Here is a 25,910-nt window from a genome sequence, read left to right on the forward strand (position 1 = left end):
CACCCGGCGGTCACAGCGCCCCCCAGCGGCCGGGAGGGGCGACCGCCCCAGGCAGGGGAGGGACCGAGCCGGGAGGGACAAACACCCACCCGCAGGGACAAACACCCACCCGGCAGGGACAAACACCCACCCGCAGGGACAAACACCCACCCGGCAGGGACAAACACCCACCCGGGAGGGACAAACACCCACCCGGAGGGACAAACACCCACCCGCAGGGACAAACACCCACCCGAGAGGGACAAACACCCACCCGGGAGGGACAAACGCCCACCCGGGAGGGACTGACCCGTGGCGGCAGCACCGCCCCAGGCACCCCACGCCAGCCCTGTGGGACAGGACCCGTCCCTGTGTGTCCCGATCCCACCCCGGGTCGAGCCCGTCATCACTGTCCCTGTGCCATGTATGCCATGCTGTCCCTGTGCCATGTGTGCCAAGGCTGTCCCTGTGCCATGTGTGCCATGCTGTCCCTGTCCCCACTACCATGGCCACCCCCCCGTGCAGTCCCAGCCCACGCCCAGGAGCTGGCACAGTGTCCCTGTCCCAGCGGGAGCCGTGCCAGGCACACCCCGTGCTGACACAGTGGGTGTGTGACAGCAGATGTGTCACCTGAGTGCACACCCGTGCCCCGGTGCCTCTCCCGTGTACAGGGCCCCCTGTGTCAGCTGCCACTGGTGCTCAGGTTGATCCACGAGCAGAACCCACCTGCGTGTGACACCTTTGCCATGCCAGTGTCAGCCAGGGGCAGATGCCAACCGTGTGCCCAGACGTGTCCCTGTCCCCCTCCCTGCACTGCTCAGTGCTCTGCCCCCCACGAGGACCCAACACGGCTCTTTCCAACAGAACAGCTCCTTTATTTTAACATCCCCCTCACTCTGGGCATCTCGCTGGCACCAGGGACAGGGAGGAGACTTGCTCGGCACGGAGTGAACCCAGGCTCACCCCGCACACCTCCGTGGCCCAACAGTTTCCAGCTGTACAACGGTTTTGCTCCAAGTTCGGAAGGAAACAGTTCTTTCCCGAATGGGTTAAGAGAGCGTGGATTGTGCTTATGTGCTTTTCCCTCTCCTGCCACGATTATGCCACTGGAAATTTGAACTGCAGTCGCTAATCTCACCTGAATCAGTCATCTGCACAGATTAAACGATTAAACAGGCGCCTTTTCACAGCAACAAGACTAATTCGCCACCCATATTTTGATTCCAAGCCCCAAGGAAAAGCAACCCCTGGAAAATCAGAGCCGAGGCCCCCTGCAGGCCCCGGGTCAGAGCTCGAAGCGGCTGTGTATGTGTTTGGATTTGAGCTTGTTGTACTTGGTGATGAGGTCCAGCTTGCTGTGCCCCAGAGTCATTCTCTTCTCCGCCCCGTACGCGCTGTTCTTCTCCATCAGCACCTCCTCCGGGAGCTTGTCGTAGCACGGCGCCGCGGGCTTTTTGTCCCGTCGGAGCTGGTTGTATGGGGAGAACAGGTCAAATTTCCCGTGCCCGGGGCTCTGTCTCTTTTCCACCCCATAGAACACGTTGTCATTTTCGGCCGGCAGCTCCCTGGGGGTGCCCGCAGGCCCCCTCTGCTTCAGGCTGGTCCCGTTGCTCCCGGCGCCCTCCGACAGGGATTGCAGCGGCTGCTCCGGCCTCGGAGGGGAGCAGTGGCTGCTGTTGGCCTTGGAGTCCCCCTGATAACCAGGTTTATTGGAGCTCAGGGCAGGGGAGGGCTCTGGCTGCAGGAATGTCCTTGCCGACACGGGGTTTGCTTTGGGAAACAAGGTGGGTTTATTTGGAGGACCGGTCACTGTGTCTGGTGGCTCTTCTTGCTGCCTAGTGGGCTTCAGGGATGTGTCTTCCTTCCCCTTCTTATTGCCAGAATCAGAGCTGGAGTCTTGCTTTTCCTGGTGCGCACTGCAGCTGGAGTTTTTCATAAAGGGAGATACTTTTATGCTCCTGATGCTCACGTTGGAAAGGCTGCTGGAGGGGCTCAGGGTCTCAGCGTCGTTCCCCTGCGGGGGTTTTAAAAGGCAGTTGTCAACTTTGGAGGGGCTCCGAGAGGAGAGGCACGTCCCAGGGTCCGGCACACAGAAGGTGGTCACTGCCCTGGACTCCGCGTACAGGTACCGGAATTCCTTGTCAAACTCGGCAACGATTTGGCCTCGGAAGTGAGTCACCAGCCCGGTGTGGACCTGGCTGCACAGCCAGGTGAAACTGCAGGAAAAGGAACGAAACACATGGAAATGTTCAGTTCACGGAGTGCCAAGACAGCCAGTGTGGATTTTAATGTTCCAGGGAGGGATTGCTCCCCGGTTTGTGCCGTTAGAACTTTCTCTAGGTGTGCGGGGCTGAGGTGGCTCGTGGAGGTGAATGTGCCCATCTCGTGATGACAAAAGGGCAACCCCAAAGTGGTAATTTCATTTCAGCTTGGGGGTCCCCTCCTGGCCTTGGCAGGAGGGGGCTTCTCATGTCCTGACACCTGCAACACGTGATGGGCTTGAAGGAGCTGTTTAGGCAGACAGGAGGTAAGGAGTGGAGACCCTGGGCACTGCCTTGAGGACCAGAGGTCCCCAGAGCCCACAGGAATAGCTCAGGACAGGAAGGCTGATGATGTTTTCCAGAAATCTGTAAGATTCTCAGATGCATGGTCTTAGAAATTTGCTCAGCAGGTGCAGTCTCTGCCCTCACAGTACAGTGTTTTGGAATCTTTTCTGGGAGCTTGTCCTGTTCCACCGTAAAACCAATCAGTTTTTGCCCCAGCTGGGGAAAAACTCCATTAATTGCCACTCTTCATATTTTCCTTATCTGTTAAACCCTACCTGTTGTTTGTGCCAAAACTGTAACCTAATTAGTTCTTCCCCCATATGGCTACAGATCATAACCGCAATTCTCCTCCTAATCTTCATTTTCCCGGGTTAAACAGGGAAGCTCCTCTTACAGAGTAGGCTCTCCAGGCTCCTGGGCATCCCAGTCACCAGCTGCTTCTTTTTTATTTTTATTCTTGCTATAGTCAAACCAGATCAGCATGTTTAATGTGTTAAATAAACCAGAACCTTCAGAGATGGCAATACAAGCTTAGGGCTGTGTTATCAGCTGCTGAAGTGAAACACTGACTCTAAAGAGCAGGATGAAATGAGAGAAACTCCAGGAGAGCAATTGTAATGGGAGATTACAATTATTCTCAAGTAAATGTCATTTCAGGACAAGATACTGGCACCGTGTTTTGGGACCTCATCGATGTTTACCTCACAAGACAGATCTTTGGGAACTTCCAGTAAAATGCAGCTGTGGCCTGTCCCTGAGCACTGGGCAGTTGTTATGGGTCACACTGGTGTTTGGTGTGTTTACACTCAGCAGACACACCCCAAAGAGCAACACAGAATGAAAAAAAAAAATCAATACTCTGCTGCATAATAGCAAACCAGGTAAATTAGTTAAGAATGAAGGAGCAGGGAGGGAGAGTACTCACAAATACCATAGTGAAGGCTCAAAGCAAATGCATCCACCTCCACGAAGATATGAGAGAAAAAAAAACCGAACCAGGAACTGGGATGACTAAAATGACACAGGAGAAGCTCTTAAGTCCAGAAAGACCATCTTTAAAAAAGGTTGGGTCACACATTGCAAAGGGGGAAGAAATAACATTCAGCTCTCTGGGGGTCTGTGGGTAACAGGACCCAGAGAATTCCTCTGCATGCCTGTTTATTGTGCTGGAGCTCGGGATGATCCCTGCCCTGAGCCCCCTTTATACAGAGCATAAGGGAGGGTCGGTCCCCTGTGGAGATCTCTGTAGGTGAGATTAGAAAACATCAACAGAGCAGAGAGCAGCAACTGGGCAGGACCAGGGAATGTCAGCCCCGGGGTGAAACAGCTCAGGTACCAAGCAGGATGTGCTGTCTCCCACTTGAAAGGGCCCAGGGTTATCAGGAGAGTGGGAGGCTGTTAATGCCATCCAATGTTTCTAATGTCCCAGACCATTGTCTCAAGCTGCACAGCCCAAATTAGATAGATAGAAGTTGTGTAGGTACACAGAGTAGTAGAGACTCTTCTGAAGGATACAATTAATGGCCAGATAGGAAATATGAGATGGTAGGAAAGGCAGCTTTGGCAGAGGAATGTTATCTCTCACAAAGCCTCAAGAGTTCTTTGAAGAAATCCAGGAGTCCAAAAGGGGAGATTTCATGGAGTGACACTGTCAAAAGTGTCTGTCCCAGGGCACTGCCAGGCTCCCAGGGGTGCTGGTGACCATGCTGCTCACAGCTCTCCCCCTGCTGCACAGGAGAGTCTGCCTTGCACCCCTCACCCTGTGAGCACTGGCTCCTGAAGTGGGAGAGGACCCTGCTTACCCCAGGGGAGGATCCTTCCTGTCACCCCTGTGTGCCCAGCCTGGCACCACTGCTGCCAGCACACCTGGAAACAGCTGGGCAAGTGGTCCTGTTTGCCCTCCTCGTTCTGGCCAGGAGGTCTCAGACTCATGTCTTGCAGGTACATCCCAGGAGCTCCCTGCCCACCAAGGCCTCTGGCCTCGCCTCACCGGGGGCAAACAACACGTCTGCTTGGGTTCTCCTTGCCTCCCTGGACAAAGTGATTTCTACCTCCTGTCCTCTCCCAGCCCCTCTGACCCAAGCACTGCCCCCCGTCCGAGTGCACCCATCCATCTCCCCTCATCCATGTGAGCTGTCCTTCCTGCTGTGAGCAGAGAGCCCTGCCCTGGCCTTATGACTGTCCCTGCCACTGATGCCTCTCATGGCTCTTTGCCCAGCCCAAGCATTCCTTGTCCCAGTTTCCCATGCTGATCCCACCCTGTGTCAGGATAGGACCTGGAAGGAACCATCCAAGTCCCCTGGTGGCACAGCCCTGCCCCTTGCCATGGTTTCCAGGTCTCCACGGTCGGATGTGTCCTTGCCCATCACAGCTATTCCCATCGCTACAGACTGACAAAGGTCACGGATGGCATGGAGGAAATAGCCAGGGAATGAGCACTCTTGGTTTCTTCTGGTATAAAAAGGAGGCACTGGATGAAGTGAACAGGTTATAAATTCAAAGCAGACAAGAAGAGGTACTTCCAGTGCCAGGCTGGATGGGGCCCTGAGCAACCTGGTCTAGTGGAGGGTGTCCCTGCCCACGGCAGGGGAGTTGTAAGGTCCCTTCCAACCCAAACCACTCTGGGATTCTATGATTCTGTAATTCCTTGCGCAACACAACACACATGAGGGCTGTGGAGCTCCTCCCTGTGTGCCACTGTGGATGCTGAAAGTTCATGTGACCTTCTGACAGTGTCAGGATTTTCCTGACATTACTTTTTCCCATAACAAACTGCTGCCCACAGAGCCCATATCCCGTTCTGGATCACCCTGGGGCACGAAGGAGTCTGGGAGGGGGTGACTGTAGGACAGGATCCCTTCCCTGCCCCGCTTCCAGACACTCCAGGAGCCGGTGCAGCTCAGGCCTTGGCCGGGAGATGGAGGTGCAGCATCACCTCGGGAGGTGGGGGCACCTGCCTGTCCTCGCAGCACCCCCTGCCCGGGGCTCTGGCGGGGCCGAGCAGGAGCAGCAGGAGCAGTCGCGGGATCCTCCATCTCAGCAGCGTTTTCAGCACCCGGATTAGTGCCCTGCGTGCCCTCCCTGCTCTGCTCTGGGTCACGGGGGCCTCTCCCCAGCCCTGTGTACAGGTGACTCCTCATCTCCACACTCAGCCTCTCTGCCTCTGCTCTTCCCAACATACAAAATACCAATTTTCAGCAAAAGGTTTCTCGCTTCTTTCAGCAGCTTCCCAAACCCATTTTTATGGCTCTTCTGTCACTTGGGCTGTCAAAGCCACTCTTTTCTTTCCATATGCCAATGCAAACTTCTGTGTTTTGTTTTTGCTCGTGGCTAAAAGTAAGTACCACATAACACTCATTTCATTTCAAGTGACATTTTGATAAGGTGACAACAGCCTGCCTTTATTGTAGCAAGGCCTTTCAGCTGCTTCCAGCACACTTGAAATCATTTCCACTCCTTGCTTTTCATCTTTGTTTTGATCCAAACCACTCTGCGATGCATTCAGCTAATTTGGACACCCATTTCAGCTCTCTCTTATCTGTTATTCCCCCTTCCAGCAGCAAGCCTCCTCTCTTTCTGCTGGATTCACTTTTTATTTACACACCTGAGGACTTGCTTTGGTGTGCCCAGCAAGGCTGTGTGGACCTTATCTCCTGGCAGTGCTCACAGCACGGGGTTCCCTTGCTGTGCTTCCCATTCCTGACACACTCCCTTCCTGCTTCATTATCATTTCTTTCTTGAGGGGACTGCTCAAGTTAGATCTGGAACTCGCTCTTCCAAGCTCTTTCCTCCTGCCTGGGCCATGAATACCTGAGAACCTTGCTTTGAAAGAAATTCCAAGCCCCCTCCAGCTCCAAACCCACGGAGCTGTGCCTGTCCATTGCCAAACACTTCTGTACTTCAGTTTTGTTTCACCTGCAGTCACGTGCGGAGCTTTTGCAATCCTGTAAACCGTCACCTCTCATTTTTCAGTCTCAGCTGCTGTGTCAGCTTCAACCCCAAACGTGGAGTCTTTCACTGTGGCAAACACTGAGCTCTTCCTCTCTGTGCCCGTGGCAGGACACACCGAAACCGTGACCATCTGTCACTGTGAGCTGAGAAATCCAATCCCCTCCAAGGAAACTCAAACAGCCCTTTCAGGCTGACAATACCAGCTCTTTTTTCTAGCCTCAGTCTAGCAAATGTTTGCTCCACTTTTCCTGTTCAAGATCCTGTTTAGGTCTAGCCCCTTTTTGCCCTTGGACTCCTCTCCCCTGCTGCACCAGTAAATGTCTCCATATCCTTCACTCTGTCACTCAATCAGTGCTCAAAGAAACACACTGTTGCCTCTGGTGCCCAGAATAACCCTAAATAGCTAGATACAGAACTACATTTAGGATTTTAGATCATTGCTTTGCCCAAATACCTCAATTTAGGGTTTTTCCTTCATTTAGAGGAAATATAATGCTGAAGATGGAAAACACAGGGAAACGTCTAATCAATAAATATGTAAGAGTTGAGGGGGATAAACTAATTTGCCTGCAACTGTTTAGTAAGAGCCATGAGCTTGGTTCCCATATTTAGAAAACCCTGCAAAAATGTGCTCCATCCCTACCAACAGGCAGCAGTGTATCAGAATGAATTAAAGAATGAGAATCACAGACTATCCTGAGCTGGAAGGGACCCACAAGATCATCCAGTCCAACTCCTGGCTCTGCACAGACACCCCAACAATCCCACCCTGTCCCTCAGAGCGTTGTCCAAACCCTCCTGGAGCTCTGGCAGCCTTGGGGCCGTGCCCACTGCCCTGGGGAGCCTGTTCAGTGCCAACCACCCTCTGGGGGAAGAACCTTTCCCTGAGATCCACCCTGAGCCTGCCCTGACACAGCTCCAGCCCTTCCCTCAGGTCCTTTTGGTGGTCAGTGGAGAGGAGAGATCAGCATCTGCCCTTCATTCAGCTCGCCAAGAGTATTTTGGAAAAGAAGAAGGGCTTTTACAAAACTACCAAGGACAATGTCAGCACAGAGGACAACAGCACCAACACCTGGGGTTCCAAATGGTGATGACAACATATCTCCCACTCTTGCAGCATGTGTAACACTGCATATAGGGCTTGTAGAAGAGAGACTCTGATGGGTAGAGATGTAATTAGAGACTAAAACTGGATTTCAGGTGTGATTTGAGCATGTATTTGAGGAGAAAAAGGTCTCTTCTTACAGCTGATGAATTAATAGACAACTACTGAATACCTGAATAGTCAAGGGTAGAGTAGGAAAATACCCCTCTGCAAGGGAGGATGCAGAGAGACTGGACATGTGGATGCACTGTCAGTGTAGAAGGACATACTGGAGGTCTAGAGGGATCTACCATCTCGTGCTTCATGAGCAGCCTAAATAACGGGAGAGTGCTCACTGGGATGAAGGACATTAGAGACATCTGGATGTCAGTTATGGAGCTCTGCAGAGAGGCCACTGGTCAGTGTCTGTTCATTAAAATAAAAAAGATCCGATGAGTCTCAGGGGAAAAATAAAAACATCCAGGTAGGAAGCTCAAAAAAAACCCAAACCCAGTATTTTATTGGCAGCCTTATAAAATGCTCCCTCTCCCATGCTTAGAATGGGACAGAGAAGCAAAAGAGCATTTCAGGATATGGGCATGGAAATTATGTTAGGGAAAGGGTGTTAGAATCATAAGGAAATGGAAAACTGTAGGAACACAGTGATTATGAAGAAAGCTGGATTCCACCTTAACCTAACTGCAACCTGGCTGCTGCACAACACAGGGCAGGAGTTGGGGCTTGAAATTAGAACCTGAAGCAAAGCTGGGATGTGTAGAAGGCCACACAGTTTGGGATCACCCACTTCACCTCAGGAATAAAAGCAAGAAAACTGTATTTCATAAAAGGACAGGATGGAAATCAGTGACACTTGGGTAAGACATTAGAATCTCTAAGAACATTTGAACAATTTAATCTGTGTTTAGAAAAGTGCCTGGTGGTGAAAAACCAAAGCAGATCCAAACACTGACACACACATGAATTTTATGAGATAAAGGAACAGAGAGATGATGGGAAATACCTGAGCTGAAATGATGACTGACACAGGAGGCATCTCAGGAACTTACTGGGCCAAAGAAAATCAAGGAACAGTAGAACTGCAAATGTAGAAATTATACAGAAAGGACAAGCAGAGGTTATGTTGCTGGGCAGAGGCCCAATACATTAAAAATAAAAAAAAAGTCAAATAAGGTAAATGATACATCAACAAATGAAATATATTCCTGTTGGATTAAAATTCCACTCCCAAATAGGAAAAAATATAATATCAGGGCTATACTGGGAACTTTCCAAGCAGAGTGCTGATGGTAAATATGCCACATTGAGGAGGTGCTGAGAGACTGAGAAGGCAGAAAGCAAAGGAATAAAGGGAGATTCTGCCAGGTTGAATGGGGGCCACTATGAGAAGAGTTACCAGATCTGCATTTTAGACACTGTAAATGACCACTTTTTTTAGAAACTAAACCAGAAAACCAACAAAAGAAGAAACAGCATCACCAGTTCAGAGGGCTTCTTTGGTAAGGCCTCTCAGCAAAAAATAACCATGACCCACCCATATCAAATACTCTTGCAGGACCAAAATAATCCACAACAGTAATGCTCAACTTCAAAGAGAAAGTGAGGAATGCTATTTAAAAGAGATTTAAAAGTGTAATCAAAAAGGTTAAATGCTTGAGGCAGCATGAAGATTGTTTAAAGATGCTATATTAGAGTCTCAGGGAAAATGTACCTATCAAAATAGAGACATTTTAAACCATCCAAAAACTCACCATAGTTAAAAGGTGCATTAACCAAAAATATTAAAGCAAACAACCCTCAAAAACGGAAAGTCAGCGATTTTCCAATGATTAACCAGGGAATAACCTATCATTTAAAACTGAACTTAGCAGCAGAGGAATGGAAAGCAATAAATGTGAACCTCTGAAAGAGCTCCTGGAAAACTACAAACCAGCCAGTCCTATTTCCATACTGAACAAACTGGTAGAAGCAAAGAGGGAGTGAAATGATTAGATGCACAAATAACTATAATCCCACTGCTGAAGACTCAGCATGTTCTCGTGGAGGGAAGCCGTGCCTCAAAAGCCTCTTGCAGATCTTTAAAGGAGGCAGCGAGCACAGGGATGGGTGAGCTCTGCCTGATGTACCAAACTTGAACTCCCAAAGGGATTTCAACGTGGTCATTCAGCAAAGACCATTTTTGGGGTTGGAAAAATTAAGTGATGGGGAAGTACACGGGAAAGTCTTCTTGAGAAGTTGATTTAAAGGTGCAAATCCTATCAATAGTTTTAATTTGCCCGCAGAAAAGCCTCAAGTTTTGTGCTGGGGTTGCTGCTGTCCAACATAATCAGAAAAGCCCAGAAAAAACCTGTCCCCTGTCAGAGCTCACAACAAAATTATTGTGGGTGGTCAAAAGAAAAGTGGATAATCAGAAGCTGCAAGAGGATCTTACAGCCATGGGGGAACATGTGACAAAATGATGGACAACTAAATGCCAAAAAATTCAAACTCTGGACACACAAAATGACTGAACCACCAAGGATATGAAGGACAGCAGCTGGAGAAGGGATGGTTCATGTGAGGCATTATAATGGAGGAGGAAAAAATCCTGGATGCAGTCAAGAAAGCAAATAGGAAACAGTGATTTCCTGTGCACAGGCTGTAGGAATCTGGGGGCATCAAAGAGAATTATCTAGCAGCAGCTCCTTCCTGGATCCACCCTGGATCTTTGGCTTTACTCAGTAACTATTCCCATCCTTTGAAATTAGCTTTCCCATCTCTAGGAGCAGTGATCTAAATATCTCCTATACAGGCTGCAGTATTCCCAGGAATAGAGTTTCTGATTTTCTCCTGTGGAAGTGTTTCTGACCACTGTTGAACAAATTCCTCAATTTATTTAGTTTACTTTAGTCCAAAATATCCTGTGCTTACTGGGACAGCAGAGAATCACATATAAGACCCTATTCAACTGAAATATTGCCTTCCAGAATTCCAGAAGTTTCAGCTCTGCAGAGATCTGTAGAAAGAGAGCTCATGGCAGCTCCCAGTCCCTGCTCCAGAACAGCACAGGGAGGAACAGACCCAGGGAATGGAACTGGTGTTTTAAGCAATACCCTGACTCAGGGCCACAGGGGAATAAGATGCTCCTCCAGATGTGCAGTTCAATCCAGCTCACACAGCTACCAAAAATGAGTGGGCTGTTATCTAATCCCTGCCCCTGCAGCCAGTGGAGATGGATAGAGGGGTTTAAAAGCCTTGGGGATGTGGTTTAGTGCTGGGCTTGGCAGTGCTGGGGGAACAGCTGGGCTTGAGGATCTCAGAGGGCTTTTCCAACCGAAATAATTCCATGATTCTGGGATCCTGTGATTCCAGGCAGCGATTCACTCCATCACTCTCAGACATCTTAGGATGGTCAAAATGCCACCAAAATCTCCATGTTGTTTATGTACAGAAACCAGGTACCTCCATTTCTCAGTCATTTTGCCAGAGTCTGATGAGGTGAGACCTCCACTCTTGCAGGTGGTGCATCCAGCAGCAGAGGACAAGGTGCAGCTGGAGCTATAGTTCTGAGGAGGACACTGGTAGCCTGAGGGTCCAGCACAGGGAGATGGAAGAGAGGGAAAGGGAGAGGGAGAGCAGTGTTCAAGGAGACCTGGTGGGAAGAGGATAAAGTACTACCAGGGCATCAAACTCACAGAAACATCAGAGCAATCTGTCCTGGGGAGCTGCACTGTTAGTGAAGGATAAGATGATGTAAAACGGTGTGGAAATACCATGGGAAAGATCTGTAGGTGGAAAACTCAGTGTCTAGTAATAAAAATATACTACAAGAACAGCAGTCCTGAGCCTCTGATAGAACTGTGATGGTGAGCAGGGTTAACTGAGATAGCAGAGGCTGCAAAATTAGGACAGACAGTAATAGTGGAGAGTTCATCCACTCACACACATACAGGTTAATGCTTCACTGGGATGAACCACAGAGAAAAACTTCTGGGAAGCAATAAATGATTACATGCCAAAATTAACTAGTCTAAACTGTTTGACCCACAAGAAAAGATGCAACTCAGGATGTGGTCTGGAGTGATGCAGAGGACTCAGTGCCAGGGGTAGAAGTGGAAGAGCCCATTTGTAAGAACGATCACAACACAGTTTTAACTCTCTAGTGGCAGAGAGCAATCTAAAGAAATGCAGCACAGGGGGATTTAATTTCAAAACTGTAAAAATGCAGCAATCAGTCAAAGAGAGCTGAAAAGGAGGATCCCCAGGATGACGATGGCTGGTAGGTTGTTCACAAATGCTGTACTGGCAGACAAGGAACTGGGAGTCCCACATGAGACCTGTGGGTCAAAAGGGGCATTCCTTGATGTCCAGGCCACAGCTGAGAACCTCAGTGAACTTCCTGCATCCATTGCTAGTGCTGGTGACACCGAGATGTGTTCCACTCCTGTGCCCCAGCACCACTGGAAAGGCTCTCAGCTGAGGGCTGGGAGGTTTCCAGTATGATCCCACCTGCAGAGAAGGGGCTGGATAAAACCTTGAGGCCACTGGATCTGCCCTCCACCCTGGGGCATGACAGAGTGTGCTGTGAAGAACACGACTGCTGATGGCATGGAGAAGCACAGCCTCTTGGGAAAGGACAACAGCAAAGGCAAGCCCTGCCTCACCAACCTGCTGGAGTTTGGGGAGGGAGCCAGTGAGCTCATGGATAAAGGGACCAGTCAACTACATGGATTTGGGTTTTCAAACAGCCTTGGGCAAGGTTCTACACCAAAGCCTATTAGGAAATGAAGTTGCCCTGGGCACGGAGGAAAGGTCTTGTTCTGGACCAAGAGCTGGTGAAAGCATAGGATGAAAAGGGCAGGGTTTGCTGGCGCTTTCCAGCCTGGATAAGAGTCAGCAGCAAGACCTGAGACTGGTGCTGGGACTGGTTTGCATCCTGTGGGTGCCCTCAGGGGGTGCAGAGAAATTCCCAGGTTTGCAGAGGATCCTCAGTTTCTTCAGGTGGTTGGATACCTCACTGAAGGTGAGGAAATCCAGAAGGACCTCACAGAACTGGGCAAGTGGACAAAAGTCAAAAATGTGGCTGATGAACTTCAGTGTAGGAAAATGTGGTGTATCCACAGAGAAAAATGATCTGTATCAGGCCTGTATGATGCTGAACCTAGAACAGCTCAGGAAGGAGCTCAGAGTCATCATCATCATCATCATTTCTCTGACCTATCACTTGGTGTGCAACAGCAGCTAAAACATGCAGGGAGTGTTGGACCCTGCCAGCCAAGGCCACCATAACAAACCAGAGTCTGGGCATCTTGTGCCCCTCTCCAACACCTTGGTGCAGTGCTGGGGGGGCCACAGGCAGTTCTGGTCTCTGCATCTCAAGAAGGACGTGGTAAGGTCAGAGGGGGTGCAGAGAACCAGAATTAAAAAGGCTGAGGGATGCAGCAGCCACTGCGTAAGGAGAGACTGAAAAGTCCCAGGTCTTCACTACAGAGAAGAAAAGGGCAGGGAGGGTGGGTGAGATGAAGGCTTGGAAAGCTGTGTAAGCACTGACTGGGGCAGCTGTTGGACCAACCCACGGCACTGACTCACAGTATTCAGGAACAAATATTTCCTCAGCATCACCAGTCTTTGTCACAGCGGCTGCTACATTTTCTTACCTGTATGTACCAGCAAGAACTTGGTCACAATCAACCAGGACAAACTTCTCCAGAACCTGGCCTGCAAATTTCTTGCCTGCTTTGCTGTAGTACGTGTCTCCACTCAGGCATCTGATGCGCATGTTCTGAAACCAAAGCAAGCAGAGTTGGTGGAGGGGCTGAACCGAACCGAGATGTTCCTCACACACCACTGCTGGACTCCCACAAGCCTGTGCTCTGCTCACAGAGGTAGAGCCCAGCAAGGCATCAAGTATTTCTTGGCTCCTGCATACCCAGTGTTCTGTCTGCTTCTCTAAGATAAAAACACCAGCAGGTATTAACAAGTTGCACTTGGGTGTAAATTCTAGCTTGAAAAAAACCTGGAGTATCCTATGAGCCTACAGACCCATTCTGAAGTATGTAAAACTATCCAATTTCTTCCAGATTATTAATAATATTCAACTTGCCAGAGCTGATGGCTCTGCATTGGAACTAAATTTGGGTACCCGTAACAACCAGTCTAGTCAATCAAATGTTCTGGTTTTATGCAATGACAGGCTTCTTAAAACCAAAACATCACTCAGTAAAAAAAAGATTTACAGAGAGAAACGTCTACATTGTATGAACTGCCTTTTATCAATTTATTTAAAAATTTTATTAACATTTCCAGCTGCTGTACTCAAGTGAAGCAGACCTGATCCTCCTCTGCTGTCAAACTGCAACAACTCGTCTGATACAACCTTGGCCTGTAAAACCAAAGAGAAATAATAGAAATGATTTGCACCTCAACAAGGGAAGGCAGAAGAGCAGAACAGTAGCTGGAAACAGTTACTGGCCTGGTCTGTGTGATACAGTGCCAAACAAAACATCTTGCATGAAAATAAACATCCCTAAGGCTGCAGCTACGCAGGGCTGCCAGCTCATCCCTTCCTGCCCTTTAGGCTTCCTGCCCTCCAGGTCATTCCTTCGTGCTGTCCAGGTCATTCCCTCCTGCCCTCCAGGCCAGCTCCCCTGCCAGCTGCAGCCCCTCTGGCACAGCAGGAGCTGTCCCAAGCTGTCCCCAGCTGTGTCTGGCAGCTCCTCCCTGCCGAGCATCAGCCCTGCTCCAGCCCCACAGCAGCTGCTTTGGGCCACGCACGATGCCAGGGCCCATTTGCCCCTGGCAGAGGTGGGCACTGCCCAGCTGGGTGCTCAGGGGGAGGTGGCAGCCTCCCCTCTGCCCCCCAGCACATTCCTGGCAGGCACAGCCCTCTCTCTAACAGAGCTGCAGGAAAACACAAGCACCACCACCTGGGATTTGCCTGCAGACTTTCTCTGCAGGGCGCAGCCCCACACTCCTGCCAGCCCTCCAGAGCTGCCCCTGGGCATCCCTGTGCCCCCTTCACCCCCTCCTCCTCCTGGCAGCTGAGCCTGTGTGGGCTTCCCAGGACTCCTGTAGAGAGCCAGGACCGGCTCACCCAGTCCAGGACCTCGTGGTGCGGAAGTCATGCCTGGGGGGTGAGGAGCAGGTGAGTCCATCCCTGATGGATCCCAGCCACCTGAGGCAGGTGAGTGCATTCCTGATGGATCCCAGCCACCTGAGGCAGGTGAGTCCATCCCTGATGGCTTTCCTGTTCCATCAGAGTCCCTGCAGGCAGGGGGGGGATTCCTTCCTGGAAACACCTGCAGGGAGCCCATCGCAGCAGGGTGGGAAAGGCGTGACCCTCACGTGGCAGGGGGAGTCTCCCATTCCACCCAGGAGCACCATTTCCTCCAGGGCTCCCACAACAGCAGCAAATCTGCTCCCAGCAGGGTCCATCCAACCCTACAGGCTCTCTCTGGCAGTGGGCAATGGCAGCTGGGAAGAGCAGGAAGAGGGCAATCATACATGCTGCTGCCCCTAATATTGCTGCTGACCCTCTTTTCTGCTCAGGGAATATCCTGATCCTCTTGTGGTTTGTCCCAGTGGGAAGCCCACCAAGTACTTCCAGCCTTCTCTCGAGTTCATGGAAACTTTTAGGAGGGACAGAGCTGAGGCTTCACAATCTTTGCACAGTGGCTTTCATCTGTTGCTTTCCTGTGTCCCAGAGGGAGTCCTCCTCTGTCCCCTATGAGAAAGGAGAAACCTTCTCCCTGACAGGACAGCTGGGCATTGGAACAAATCACCCAGAGAGGCTCTGCAGTCCCCACACTTGGAGATTTGCAGGACTGGACTAAGTAAGGCCCTGACCCCACAGGTGATGCTGCTCTGAGCAGGCTGGACTTGATGACATCCCAGGGTTCCTGCCAGCTTGCATTAGCCTGTGATCCTCTGAAATGACACCACAAGTTGCTGATACAGACCAAGATACCCTGGATGCTTGGGGAGGTGGCCAGTCAACACAGGCATTTTTTTTTTTCCCAGTGCCAAGGTTTTAGTAATACTAATTCTCACTGGGAGGAGCTTCCTCTTCCCACCTCTGGGGAAATTCAGGTAAGGAAAATCCCATGAATTTGTCACCACAGTATTTCTTCACTCCCTTTGTCCTTTCCAAGGCTGGGTGAGTTGCTGATATCTGCTTAATTTTTTCCATCCTCTCCTTCCTTTTGGCAATCCAAGCCCTGAATCATCCCAACAAGATGAGAATCCTGCAGTCTTGCAGGAAAACCAGACTGCCAGGTACCACTCTCCATCCCAACAGCAGTTCCAGGATCAGCAGATGGACATTTGAAAACTCCAGGCTGAGTCTTCTGCTGTCACCACTGCCAACACTCCACATGGGATTTGCTCAGCACCAGGATTTGCCACCAGCAGGCTCACATATTGTTCTCAGAAGTAAAGATGCTGGAGGGGCAATTACCCCAAATTCCCCATCAAACCCCAAATTGCCACCAATTATTCCAAATGGAGATTTACCACCACATCCTGTCACAACTCAGAGGCAGGAATAAAATCTGTGCCCTCATTCCACTCAGATGGGAGGATCCAGCCTGTGTGGTTGGTTATGGGCTGCTTGAGGTGCATCAGGGTAAGAGGCACTTCAGATGGAGAGCTGTGCTGAGTCACAGAACGGGGAGGTGAGTTCATCACCCATCCAAGCATATGACATCAGGCCTAACAAAGAGATGTAGGCGTCTCCATGGATATAAACTCACTCCATTTTTAATTAAAAACAACGGCCACATCTTGGATAAGAAGCAATAAAATAAATCTTGGAGAGATGGAATTTGTCTGGATCCACCAGGTGACTTCAGTGAGAAGGCTGTTTTTGACAGCAAACATGCTCCAGCATGCAGCAGTTTCCCCTGACAGCTGCCATCTCAAGAGGCAGGATTAAATGAGTCTGGGTTGTGAGAAGCAAGAAAGGACAGAGCTTCTCCAGCACGGGGGAAGAATCACAGAATCACAAAATCACTGAGGTTGGAGGAGACATTCATGGTCATTGAGTCCATCCTTTGACCAATCAGCCCCTTGCCAACTAGACCAGAGCACAAAGTGTTTCTCTAAAGAAGCCTCTGTAAATTAACCTTTAAAATTAACCTTTGTGTAGGCAGGTTAAAAATGAGGGAAAATTAGGACATTTGTAACTGTATCTATTTTGAATGCTGTAAAACACTATTTTTGCATTTTCCCTGGCCTGTTCATAGGGAAAACCTATGAAACTGATGGAGGAGAATCAGTGCTGCAGGGAATCCTGTGCACCCAGGGAAGGAGAACAGCCAGCACTGCTGGCCTTGCAGGACTAACAAATGACAACAAAAAATTGGTTTCCATTGATTTCCCATTTGATGTGGAAGTTGAATATGGAATTCCAACCGAATTTCCATTGATAGGTGGTAGCCAGAAATGGGGAGCAGCAGGATACTGGGCTCTGAGGCTGCAAGTTCCCAAGAGAGCCTGTGGCACTGCCACATTAATCTGTACTGTTTTATCACCCAAGCCTTTGGTGATGGGCCCCCACTGAGCAGGAATTGGGCTTTTCACAAATCCCTCATGGACCCACACCTGAATCCCAAAGCCTAAAAGCAGATGTTAACATGAGATTTTTTTAACCTGTGGGTGCAGCAGAAGGAAGTGGTGGGGTTTGCAGCAGGACATCTGAGGGGACTCATTGCTCCCCTTCCCCTCCCAGCCACTGCCCTGCAGCAGCTCTGGAATCTCAACTGAGCTCAGGGATCTGAACCATGAGAAATTTAAATCTTGCAATTCTGTGTCCTCCAGCAGGGGTTGTATCACCTTGCCCCTTGTCCAGGAGATACAGGTCCATATGAACTAAGTTTCCTGGTCTCCCTCTGCCCCAGCCCAGCAAAGTGTTCACCAGCTCACTGCATCTCACTGGCCTCGAGTTCCCACTCCCTGCGTGTCAGACTGAAATGAGGACCAGGGAACATCAAGATACAGGACTAGGAGGCTCCTCCACATCTTCCCCTGTGCATCCAGGCAGATCTTGATCTCCAAGACCAAACATCCCTGGTCCCTTAGCCTGGGACAGTGAGAGAAGGGAGAGGTTCCAGGGAGCAGGGAGAGGGAACAGGACAGAGGGTACGTGGGTTTTATCAGTTCCAAGACCTTTTTATCATATCCAGTGTGTAACTGAAAACTTACTGGGAAGCTGTCCTGAGTCAGAGCCATTTTATTGCACATCTCCACAAAATGCTTCAAGTACTCCTCATCCAGGATCAGGTAAACAGGGATGTGCCGCCTGCTCGAGGCCTCCAGAAGGTCACACAGGATTTCCATGTCTGTAAACAGATCCATCACAATTGCTATCACCTGCCCAGGAGAAAAGAGGGATGTGGGGGGAAAAAAACACAAGAGACTGTTGAAATCTCATGCCCAAGTGATTTGTGCCTAAACTATGAGCTAAGCATTCAAACCTCCTGAGTTACTGAGCATCTGTGGCCACCTGGGGGGAGATTCTTCTGGACCCTTGTCTTTAACAGCCCTCACCCCACCATGGCAGCTAAAATCAAAGTTTAATAACTCTGACGACAATCCCCACCCAGGTACCTCCCATCTCATCTGCCATTCACAGAAAGGAAGGGTTGGAAGGGTAGCACGTGTGCATAAACTCTCAGTGCCAGTGGTGCAACAAGCATGTGTTGTCTTAAGCAAATGTGCCAGGAAGAAAAGCACATAAACAAGAGCAGAGATTGAGTCAAGTCATCATTCGATCAGCAAGGGTGACTCCACATGAATGGCAGATCAGTGTGAAAAAATACACTTTTTTTCAGGAAGGACACACTGCCAGGTAAGGGAGAAGGTATCCTGAGCATGTACATGTTACATCCCAGGGGTGCCAAGAGAAAATCAGAGAAAAATGTGTGTGCAAAGGATCCCTTCCTGTTCCCAGCTGGCAGAACTCCTGCACACACAGCCCAGGATGCAAGTGATGGGTATGAAACGTGCCAGGAGGAAGAAGGAATAACATCTAGATTTTTAAAAAAATAAAAATAAACCAAAGGCCCTGCAAGGTAAAGTCTCCAAGGAGGTGTTTCAAAAAGGAAAAGAACTTTAAAGAGAACTGTCAGCTCTTTAAAGAATGAGGTAGAAGAAGATGACCATAGCAACCCATCCCACTGTGGAGATGGAATGGGACCACCATGGCCACATGAATTCTTCGAAAACTGGAAGGAAAATACAGAAAACAGAAGGTAAGTCATGACAAGAAGCTACTACGAGTGAGTTGACCCAGAACTAGAAAATCCAAAGTACAGTAGGACTTGCAAGAAAAACAAGGGTTGGCTCCCAGTGGCTGGGAAATCAACCATATAGGAACAGCCTGAAGAGGCTGTCCCTCTGTTCCTCACAGGGTGAACCTGCCAGCAGACAGCATGGGGGACCATTATTTGGATGAGGAAGTGACTGTTGGGATGCACCTGTTGGCTGTCACTGCTGGTGATGGGAATCAGGAGGACACTTCGGAGAAGGAAGGAACAGGCAGGAGAGCTCTTGCTGAGCAGGATGATTTGTCACTGCCCCTCAGGGTGCAGAGCAACCCAGTGACTCAGACCCTGAACCATCAGCAGTTAACACTGAGAACTCATGGAAGATGGGAACACACTGGGGGATGGAAGAAGACAGTGAAGGATTTACCAGCGGGGCAGCTTTGTTTCAAAGCTGAAAAAGTAATGGAACTACTGCCCAAATACTTCAGTGCCAGTCTCTGCCACGTCAAAGTAGTGAATAAGGTAACTGGTACTCGTAAGGGGGGGGCATAACCCTGATGTGAGTTCCTGCACCCAGCAGAGGATGCCAAATAAAGATGGCCCAACAAGCAGAGAGCTTGGGAGTGAAGCTCCAGCAGCCTGCCCTGCTGCTCAGTGTTCATGCCCTGCACCACAGCTGGCACACGAAATGCATGAGAGCCTGTCCTGCTGCTCACCGTGCCCCCCGTGAGCAGGGAGCCTGTTTGCCAACCCTCCCCTGCCTGTGTTACAGCATGGCCACAAATGCAACTCTCCATAGCCTAAATCACCCTGTGCAGCTCATCCTCTGCCTCTGCTGCTCCTCCTCAAACCAAGAGCCAAATGATGGCAGTGAGGTCAGCTTTTACATGTGCAGTGGTTCAAGATTTAAACAGGAACAGGGGATGTTGCTTTCATGGCAGGGGTCTGACCTGGAATTGCTTCAGGAAAGAGCAGATGAGCTCCAAGTATCTCTGTCCTGGGATTTGTGCTCCAGACCCCCATGCTGGCCCTAGAGTGCCCACTGCCCAGTAGCTTTCTGCTGTTTCCATTAATAAACTGTCTCCTTCCAGGCTCACCCTCGTGGTCTCGGTGATGAGTGCAGGCAGCTGCCATGGGCAGGGTGGGGATCCATGGGCAGGGTGGGGATCCATAGGCAGGGTGGGGATCCATGGGCTTCCCTGTGCTCTCTACCCCAGGTTTCTGCTTGGGGAGCTGGCTCCTCTCAGCCTGCAAACCCCCTCTGCAGCAGAGCTGTGGTAGAGAGGGCAGCAATGCCAGAGGGTTGCTTCCTGTTCCCGTGGGGATTTAGCCCTTTTGTACCTGGACAAGATTTCATGGCTCTGTTTTGTCCCCAAACCCACCTCTGTGATGATGCTCGAAACACTGTGATCACTCCTCAACATCTCGCAGAGGACCCCAGGACCATCCCCCCCCCAGCAGGTATGGAGGCTGGAGCAATCCCAGGCACCCACGTGGGACACAAGGCAGCTCCAAGAGCTAAAAATCATTCCTGCTGTCCAAGCCCAAACCACATCTCCTCACACCTCTCGCCCTGGCCCTGGGAGGCACAGCCTGACTCTGAAGGGCACCTCTTCTGTTGCCCTGGCCAGTGTTGCATTCCCAGAAACCTTACAAGGCTCTGGCAAACTCTTCTGCCCTCCTGAAACGTGCCCATCTGGCATGGACAGCAGAGTCAGCCCTGCAAGAGCTCTGCAAGCAGTGAGCAGCATCTTCAACCTCCCAAATTAATGCTGCTGCTGGGCCATCAGCACTGGGTACTGCTGAGACCCACAGCAAACAGGACCTCACCACGTCCCTCCACACTGTCCTGCGGCCAAAGACCAAGAGCAATTTAGCCAAACGACTTTGATGGGTCACACATCCTTTGATGATGAAGCACCAAAAACAAAACTACAGCCCAAACCTTGTGCAAGGCCTCAGGCGAGTCCCTCTCGGCCGCACTTTGCCTCCCGACACTCCAGCTCATCTCAAGCTTAGGTCTGAGGCAGGCTTGGCCCTGGGGACAATCTAAACTCTGCCTGGGAAGTCAATATGATCGAGTCAAGGGAGACCAGTGCTCCTTTGTCCCCAGATCCCACGTGCCCAGAGGCACTGGGGACGCACAGAAGGTCCACACCACCTTGTTTTTCCCTGCCAGGACTGGCTGGCACAGCGCAGGGCTGGTGCCTGCCCAAAACTGGCAGTGCCAGGCTGCAGTGAGAGGGATGGGGCTGAGCAGGCAGGGTGGCACAGGGTCACCACAGCCCTGCACCTCCCGGCAGCCCCGGCTGGGCTGCGGCGTCAGCGAGAGCCCCGGGCCAGCTTGTGCAAGCTGGGTGGAGCCCTGGGAGTCACACTCATGCCTCCCAAAGCGGGCCTTCCCCTGGCATCAGGAGGTGGAACAGGCTGTGGCTCTGCTCACACCCTCCTCCCCAGCAGGGACTTGGGCAGAGGTGCTCCTGGTGTGCAGCACAGCCAGTGCCAGGCAGGAGGGGCAAAGCCCTGTGTCAGTGGGGGACAGAGGGGGCTGTGCCCTCCCTGCAGGGGGGAAAGGCAGGTGCCCGTGTGGGGCTGCTCATTCTAACTGTGGGCATCCATAAGGGCACTCAGACCAGCATGTTCTCTTGGCAGCAGGCAGCTCTTACAGTCACATCAGCTCGACCCCAAAGCCAAGAGGTTTTGGGGGGAACAATACCCTGGAAGTTTTTCCCTTGAAGCCTCCTAAGAACATGTGGTCGCAAAAGCGAGGTCTAAATCCTCAAAGATAATTCCCAACAGCTCCCTAAAGCAGTGGGAGTTGGATATCCAAGTACCATCTGCAATTCAGGCTCCTGACAACACAGCTCATGTTTAAAGCTTTGAGCGTCCAAGTCAGTTGGGCCTTGCAAACTTAAACAACATTCAGTGTCCCCAGCCCCTCTGCTCCTCACCATGCTGACCACGGCCTCCGAGCCCATGGCAGGACATTGCAGACACACAGCTGCCCCACAGGCTCTAGAAAATTCACACCTTGCCATTGTAGGGCTAAACCGTGACATTTCCAAACCCACTTCTGGAAACTCACAATTCAGCAATTACTGGAGTCATCACTTTGGGAATTACAGCACTTACCAGCACCCCACTGGGGTTTGCCATCTGTCTGGTTTCTAACCAGCACAGCTGGTTTTGCAGGTATTTGCCAATAGCCCTGTGGTTTGGGTTATTACTGCAGTGGTGCCATCTGAAGCAACACTTGGGGACCGTCAGGGACCCCTCTGCCATCACACAGAGAGCTGGGTGCACAGCCAGAGTCAGAGTTGCACTAGAGGGGTGAAAGAAGCAGCATGGACAGTTCACACCAGATTGGAGCTCATCCAACAAGAGTAAAATTGTAATAGGATTATCAAATGAAGCAAAGGTGTGGCTGCACTGCGTCTTCTTAAGTCTGCAAAGAGAACAGCTCAAATCTGAACGTCCGTCTTCAAAGAGGGCTGGTTAAACACAGCCAGGTCGAAAGACCAACTACACCAGCAAAAGGTACCAAGGAAACAAATGCTCTTTTTGCTGCTTTGTCTGTACAAATGTGCTGTTGCAAAAGATGCCAGCTGATGTTGTTCTGTGTGACTGTACTGGGGAAGCACCAAAGAGCATTTCCAGACAGCACCCTTCTGTCTACAGGACCTGGCAAAGCCACTGGGGATCTCCCCAGCTTCCCCACTTCCCACCAGCACTGTATCCTCAGGGGAGGAGAAACACCCTGAAAAAGGGATCTGCGACAAGAGGTGGAACTCTAGGGGAAAAAATATTGCAAATGGAGAAACAGCAGCTGAAAAGCAACAGCAGGTGATTGTCCACATGGTTCCTACCTGGCATTTCAAGCAAAGGATGTTTTTACCTCTGGTTGCTCTTTTGTCATTAAAACACACATAAGTAACATCCTTTTGCATGGTTTGATGAGCAAAATGACTCAGTAAGTACTTAAATATGTGTAACTGGGGTTGTGAATGAGCTGGAACTGCCATCACTCATAGAGTTAATCATAGGAAGCACTGACCAGAGCTGCTAACCCAGAAGCCAGTAGAACACCAGTAATAAACCAATAAGATGGTTAAAAACTCATTCTCCTGTTTCACACAACAGTCAAAAACATTGTGTGAAATCCCCAGCTTGAACACAGAGGGCTGAAGATTGCTGGGGCTTTGTCAAGTGAAGCAAAGAAAGCAAAAAGCTCAAAATGTACCGAGGGTACAATAAAGCACCCGCTGCCTGGGCAACCTGCCCGCAGCAACAGGCAAGTTCCTGTGAACTGAGAAAGCAGCAAGATGTTTTTCCTGTGGCTCAAAGGATCATAATACCATGGGAGATCCGGGACACGTGCTGAGTGACAGGAGGATGTTTCTTGGTAGTCATTTACTCTGTGCACTCTACCGTGACCGTGCATTAATCCCCACTGCTGACAAGGTTGGGGTCAGTGTCACAGAACTTTTCAGATCATTTAAGCTACCTGAAATCAGCTGCCTGCAAGGACAAACAAAGCTTTTTGTCCCTTACTTCCTGGACCAAAACTTCCTGTATTCCCCTGTAAGGTGCAACAGAAGCTCAAGCCTTAAGCAAGGGCTGCTCACAACTGAGCAGCAGCTCACATGGCACAAGAGTCCTTTGGGCAAAAGAGAAAAAGATCCCCATTCACCTCATATCACACCCAAACCTCCTCAATATGTGGTTCTTTGAGGATGTTCTGGTGCTGCAGCAATCTGAGCTGCTGGGAACACATGAATTCCTTTGCTCAGCTCTGCTGGTGGTGACAGATCACACTCGAATTGTGAACAGCTCACATTCTCAGCACGGCCGAGGTCCAGGCATGACAATTCCTTATCTCCTGATACTGCACTATGAATACAAGGAGTGACTGAGAAGTTAAATAGGAAACTACTGGAGTGATAAGAGAAATAGCCTAGAAGACGAATGGTTAAAGTGAACTTTGCTCTAAATATTTCTTCAATATCTCAACACAAGTACTACGGAAGAAAACTAATGTGGAACAGCTGGAAAGAGCCATAAAGAGGACAGAGACAATAAAAGCTGCAAATGTGTCTGTGGTACAGTTGCCTGAGTTGCTGCTTTCATACAGAGTAGAGTGGAAAAGCAAAAAGAAGCAAGAAGTAGCATAGTGAGTAAATTCATGCCAGGACTGTGCTTGGTAGGCAGGTACTGTGGTCATCCAGGTTTTATGGCATCTGAGGGTTGTAATAACACAACAGGAACTGTGCAGTGGGGCAAAACGGGCTGATCTTACTCATCCCGAGAGAGGCACAGACATCAAGCCTAGAAGACAGGATTCTAACCCACTTCAAATCCCACAGATTTACTCAAGGTCACATGTGGTGTGGCCCTGGCACAGGTTGCCCAGAGAAGCTGTGGCTGCCCCATCCCTGGAAGTGTCCAAGGCCAGGTTGGACGGGGCTTGGAGCAGCCTGGGCTAGTGGAAGGTGTCCCTGCCCACGGCAGGGGGTGGGACTGGATTGTCTTCCAATCCAAACCATTCTGTGGTTCTCCCACCGAAACTCACCACTGGTGAGTCCTGTTAACATGATGTCCAGGGCTGGAGAAGAGCCCTGGTCATGCAGACTCCCTGGTTGAGGGAGCAGGACTGGCTGGGACAGCCAAATGTGAGCTCTGCAGGCCCTGCAGTCGCTCCAGGCTCTGCATCCCCACAGCCATGGACAAAGAGTGCCTCCAAGGGCACTGCCTGGATGACATGAGATCCCAGGCAGAAAGAAATTACAGGAAAGGAAAGGAGCAGGAACAGTTACAGATCTGCTGCAGAAAAAGCAATCACACCATGCCAGACAGGCAGAGAGCAGTGACAGCACGTGGGGCACGGGTGTGGGACCAGCCACCACACTCGGGTGCTGTGGCAGGACCCCACTCAAGGGACACAGCTCTATACATACCACCCGTGCCTGGCTGATCAGAGACCGGACCAAATCCTTAATGCTGTTAGTTTTGTTTCTTTGGAAAACCACAGTGGCCTGAGTCTGGACAGACACCGTGAGGAGCGATGTCCCTGGCCAGCCCAGCTCCAGCTCCGGGGGGTGCACGTCAGACATGAGCGGGAAGTAGGTGCCCGACGTCAGTTCGGAGTTGAGGGAGAACCCGTCCCCAGCGTCCGCATCGCCAGGGTCAGCATCCTTGTCTTTCGTCGCGCTGGGATCTGGAAGGCTCTGGTTCCTCTGCTGGCTGATGTACTCCATGTCCAGGCTGGAGAGGAAGGGCAGCTCCCGCTCCTCGGCGATGGCGCTCAGGTAGCCGCGCTCGCCCTGCTCCAGGAAGGCGTCGATGGCCAGCCTGGCTGTCTCGCTGTGCTGGAGCACCAGCGGGGTGGGCTCCCTCCACCACGGCTTCTTCAGCTGCTCCAGCCGGCTCTTCAGTGGCCCAGACACCCCTTGCTGGCCCCCGTAGCTGCGGTGGAGCTGGGGCCTCACCTCTACTGCCAGGTAGTTGAACATGACGGGAGCTGCCGATGCTGCGAAGCGCCTCTCCAGATGGATTAGTCCTGTGCCCGTCTTCAGGTCTTTTCTGCCCCTCCTGCACTCCTGAGCTCCTCCCAACAGGTTCCTTCAGGACTCAGCATGAGCTCCACTCCTCTGCTTATGAGTTAATCACCAGGTACAGCCTCCCACTGCGGGGGAGGAGCCGCCTCTCCCAGGCTCCCTCTCCCAGTTCCCTCAGACACACACCTGAGACTCGGTGCCCAGAGTGTCCCTTTTGCAAGGGGAGGAAGATCAGCTCTTCAAGCTGCTCCTTCCTTTTCCTTATAACTGATTAATGTTCTGCCCTCCTCTTCCCTTCCCTTCCCTTCCCTAGAGAGGTCCCCACCCTTGGCCAAGCAGGCTCTAACCTGTTTTGTCCCTCACTGTGCTCGCAGTGGAAATGCAGATGCTGGAACTTGTTCCTGCTTGAAATTTGTTCCAAATCAAACATGCTGCTCAGTGTCAGTTATAATGAAATACAAATATCCCAAGTGGGTAATCAGACTTGGCAAAGAAACTTACTCATCCCTGAGCCACAGCTAACGCTCCTCCTTAG

General features: G+C 50.7%; 1 protein-coding gene across 1 annotated transcript; it reads right to left on the bottom strand.

The window, feature by feature from the left end:
- Positions 1 to 933: 933 nt before the first annotated feature.
- On the bottom strand, positions 934 to 25,330 carry FAM83C (family with sequence similarity 83 member C). Its single transcript, XM_050313853.1, has 4 exons — positions 24,776 to 25,330; positions 17,758 to 17,925; positions 13,215 to 13,339; positions 934 to 2,195 (listed from the first exon to the last, which is right to left on the bottom strand). Exons 1-4 carry the CDS (start codon positions 25,328 to 25,330, stop codon positions 1,265 to 1,267), a joined length of 1,779 nt encoding a protein of 592 aa, XP_050169810.1. The 3' UTR covers positions 934 to 1,264.
- Positions 25,331 to 25,910: the final 580 nt, after the last annotated feature.

The sequence above is a fragment of the Myiozetetes cayanensis genome, unplaced genomic scaffold, assembly GCF_022539395.1.
Source record: "Myiozetetes cayanensis isolate MyiCay16 unplaced genomic scaffold, myiCay2020 scf19, whole genome shotgun sequence".
Lineage (NCBI taxonomy): Eukaryota > Metazoa > Chordata > Aves > Passeriformes > Tyrannidae > Myiozetetes > Myiozetetes cayanensis.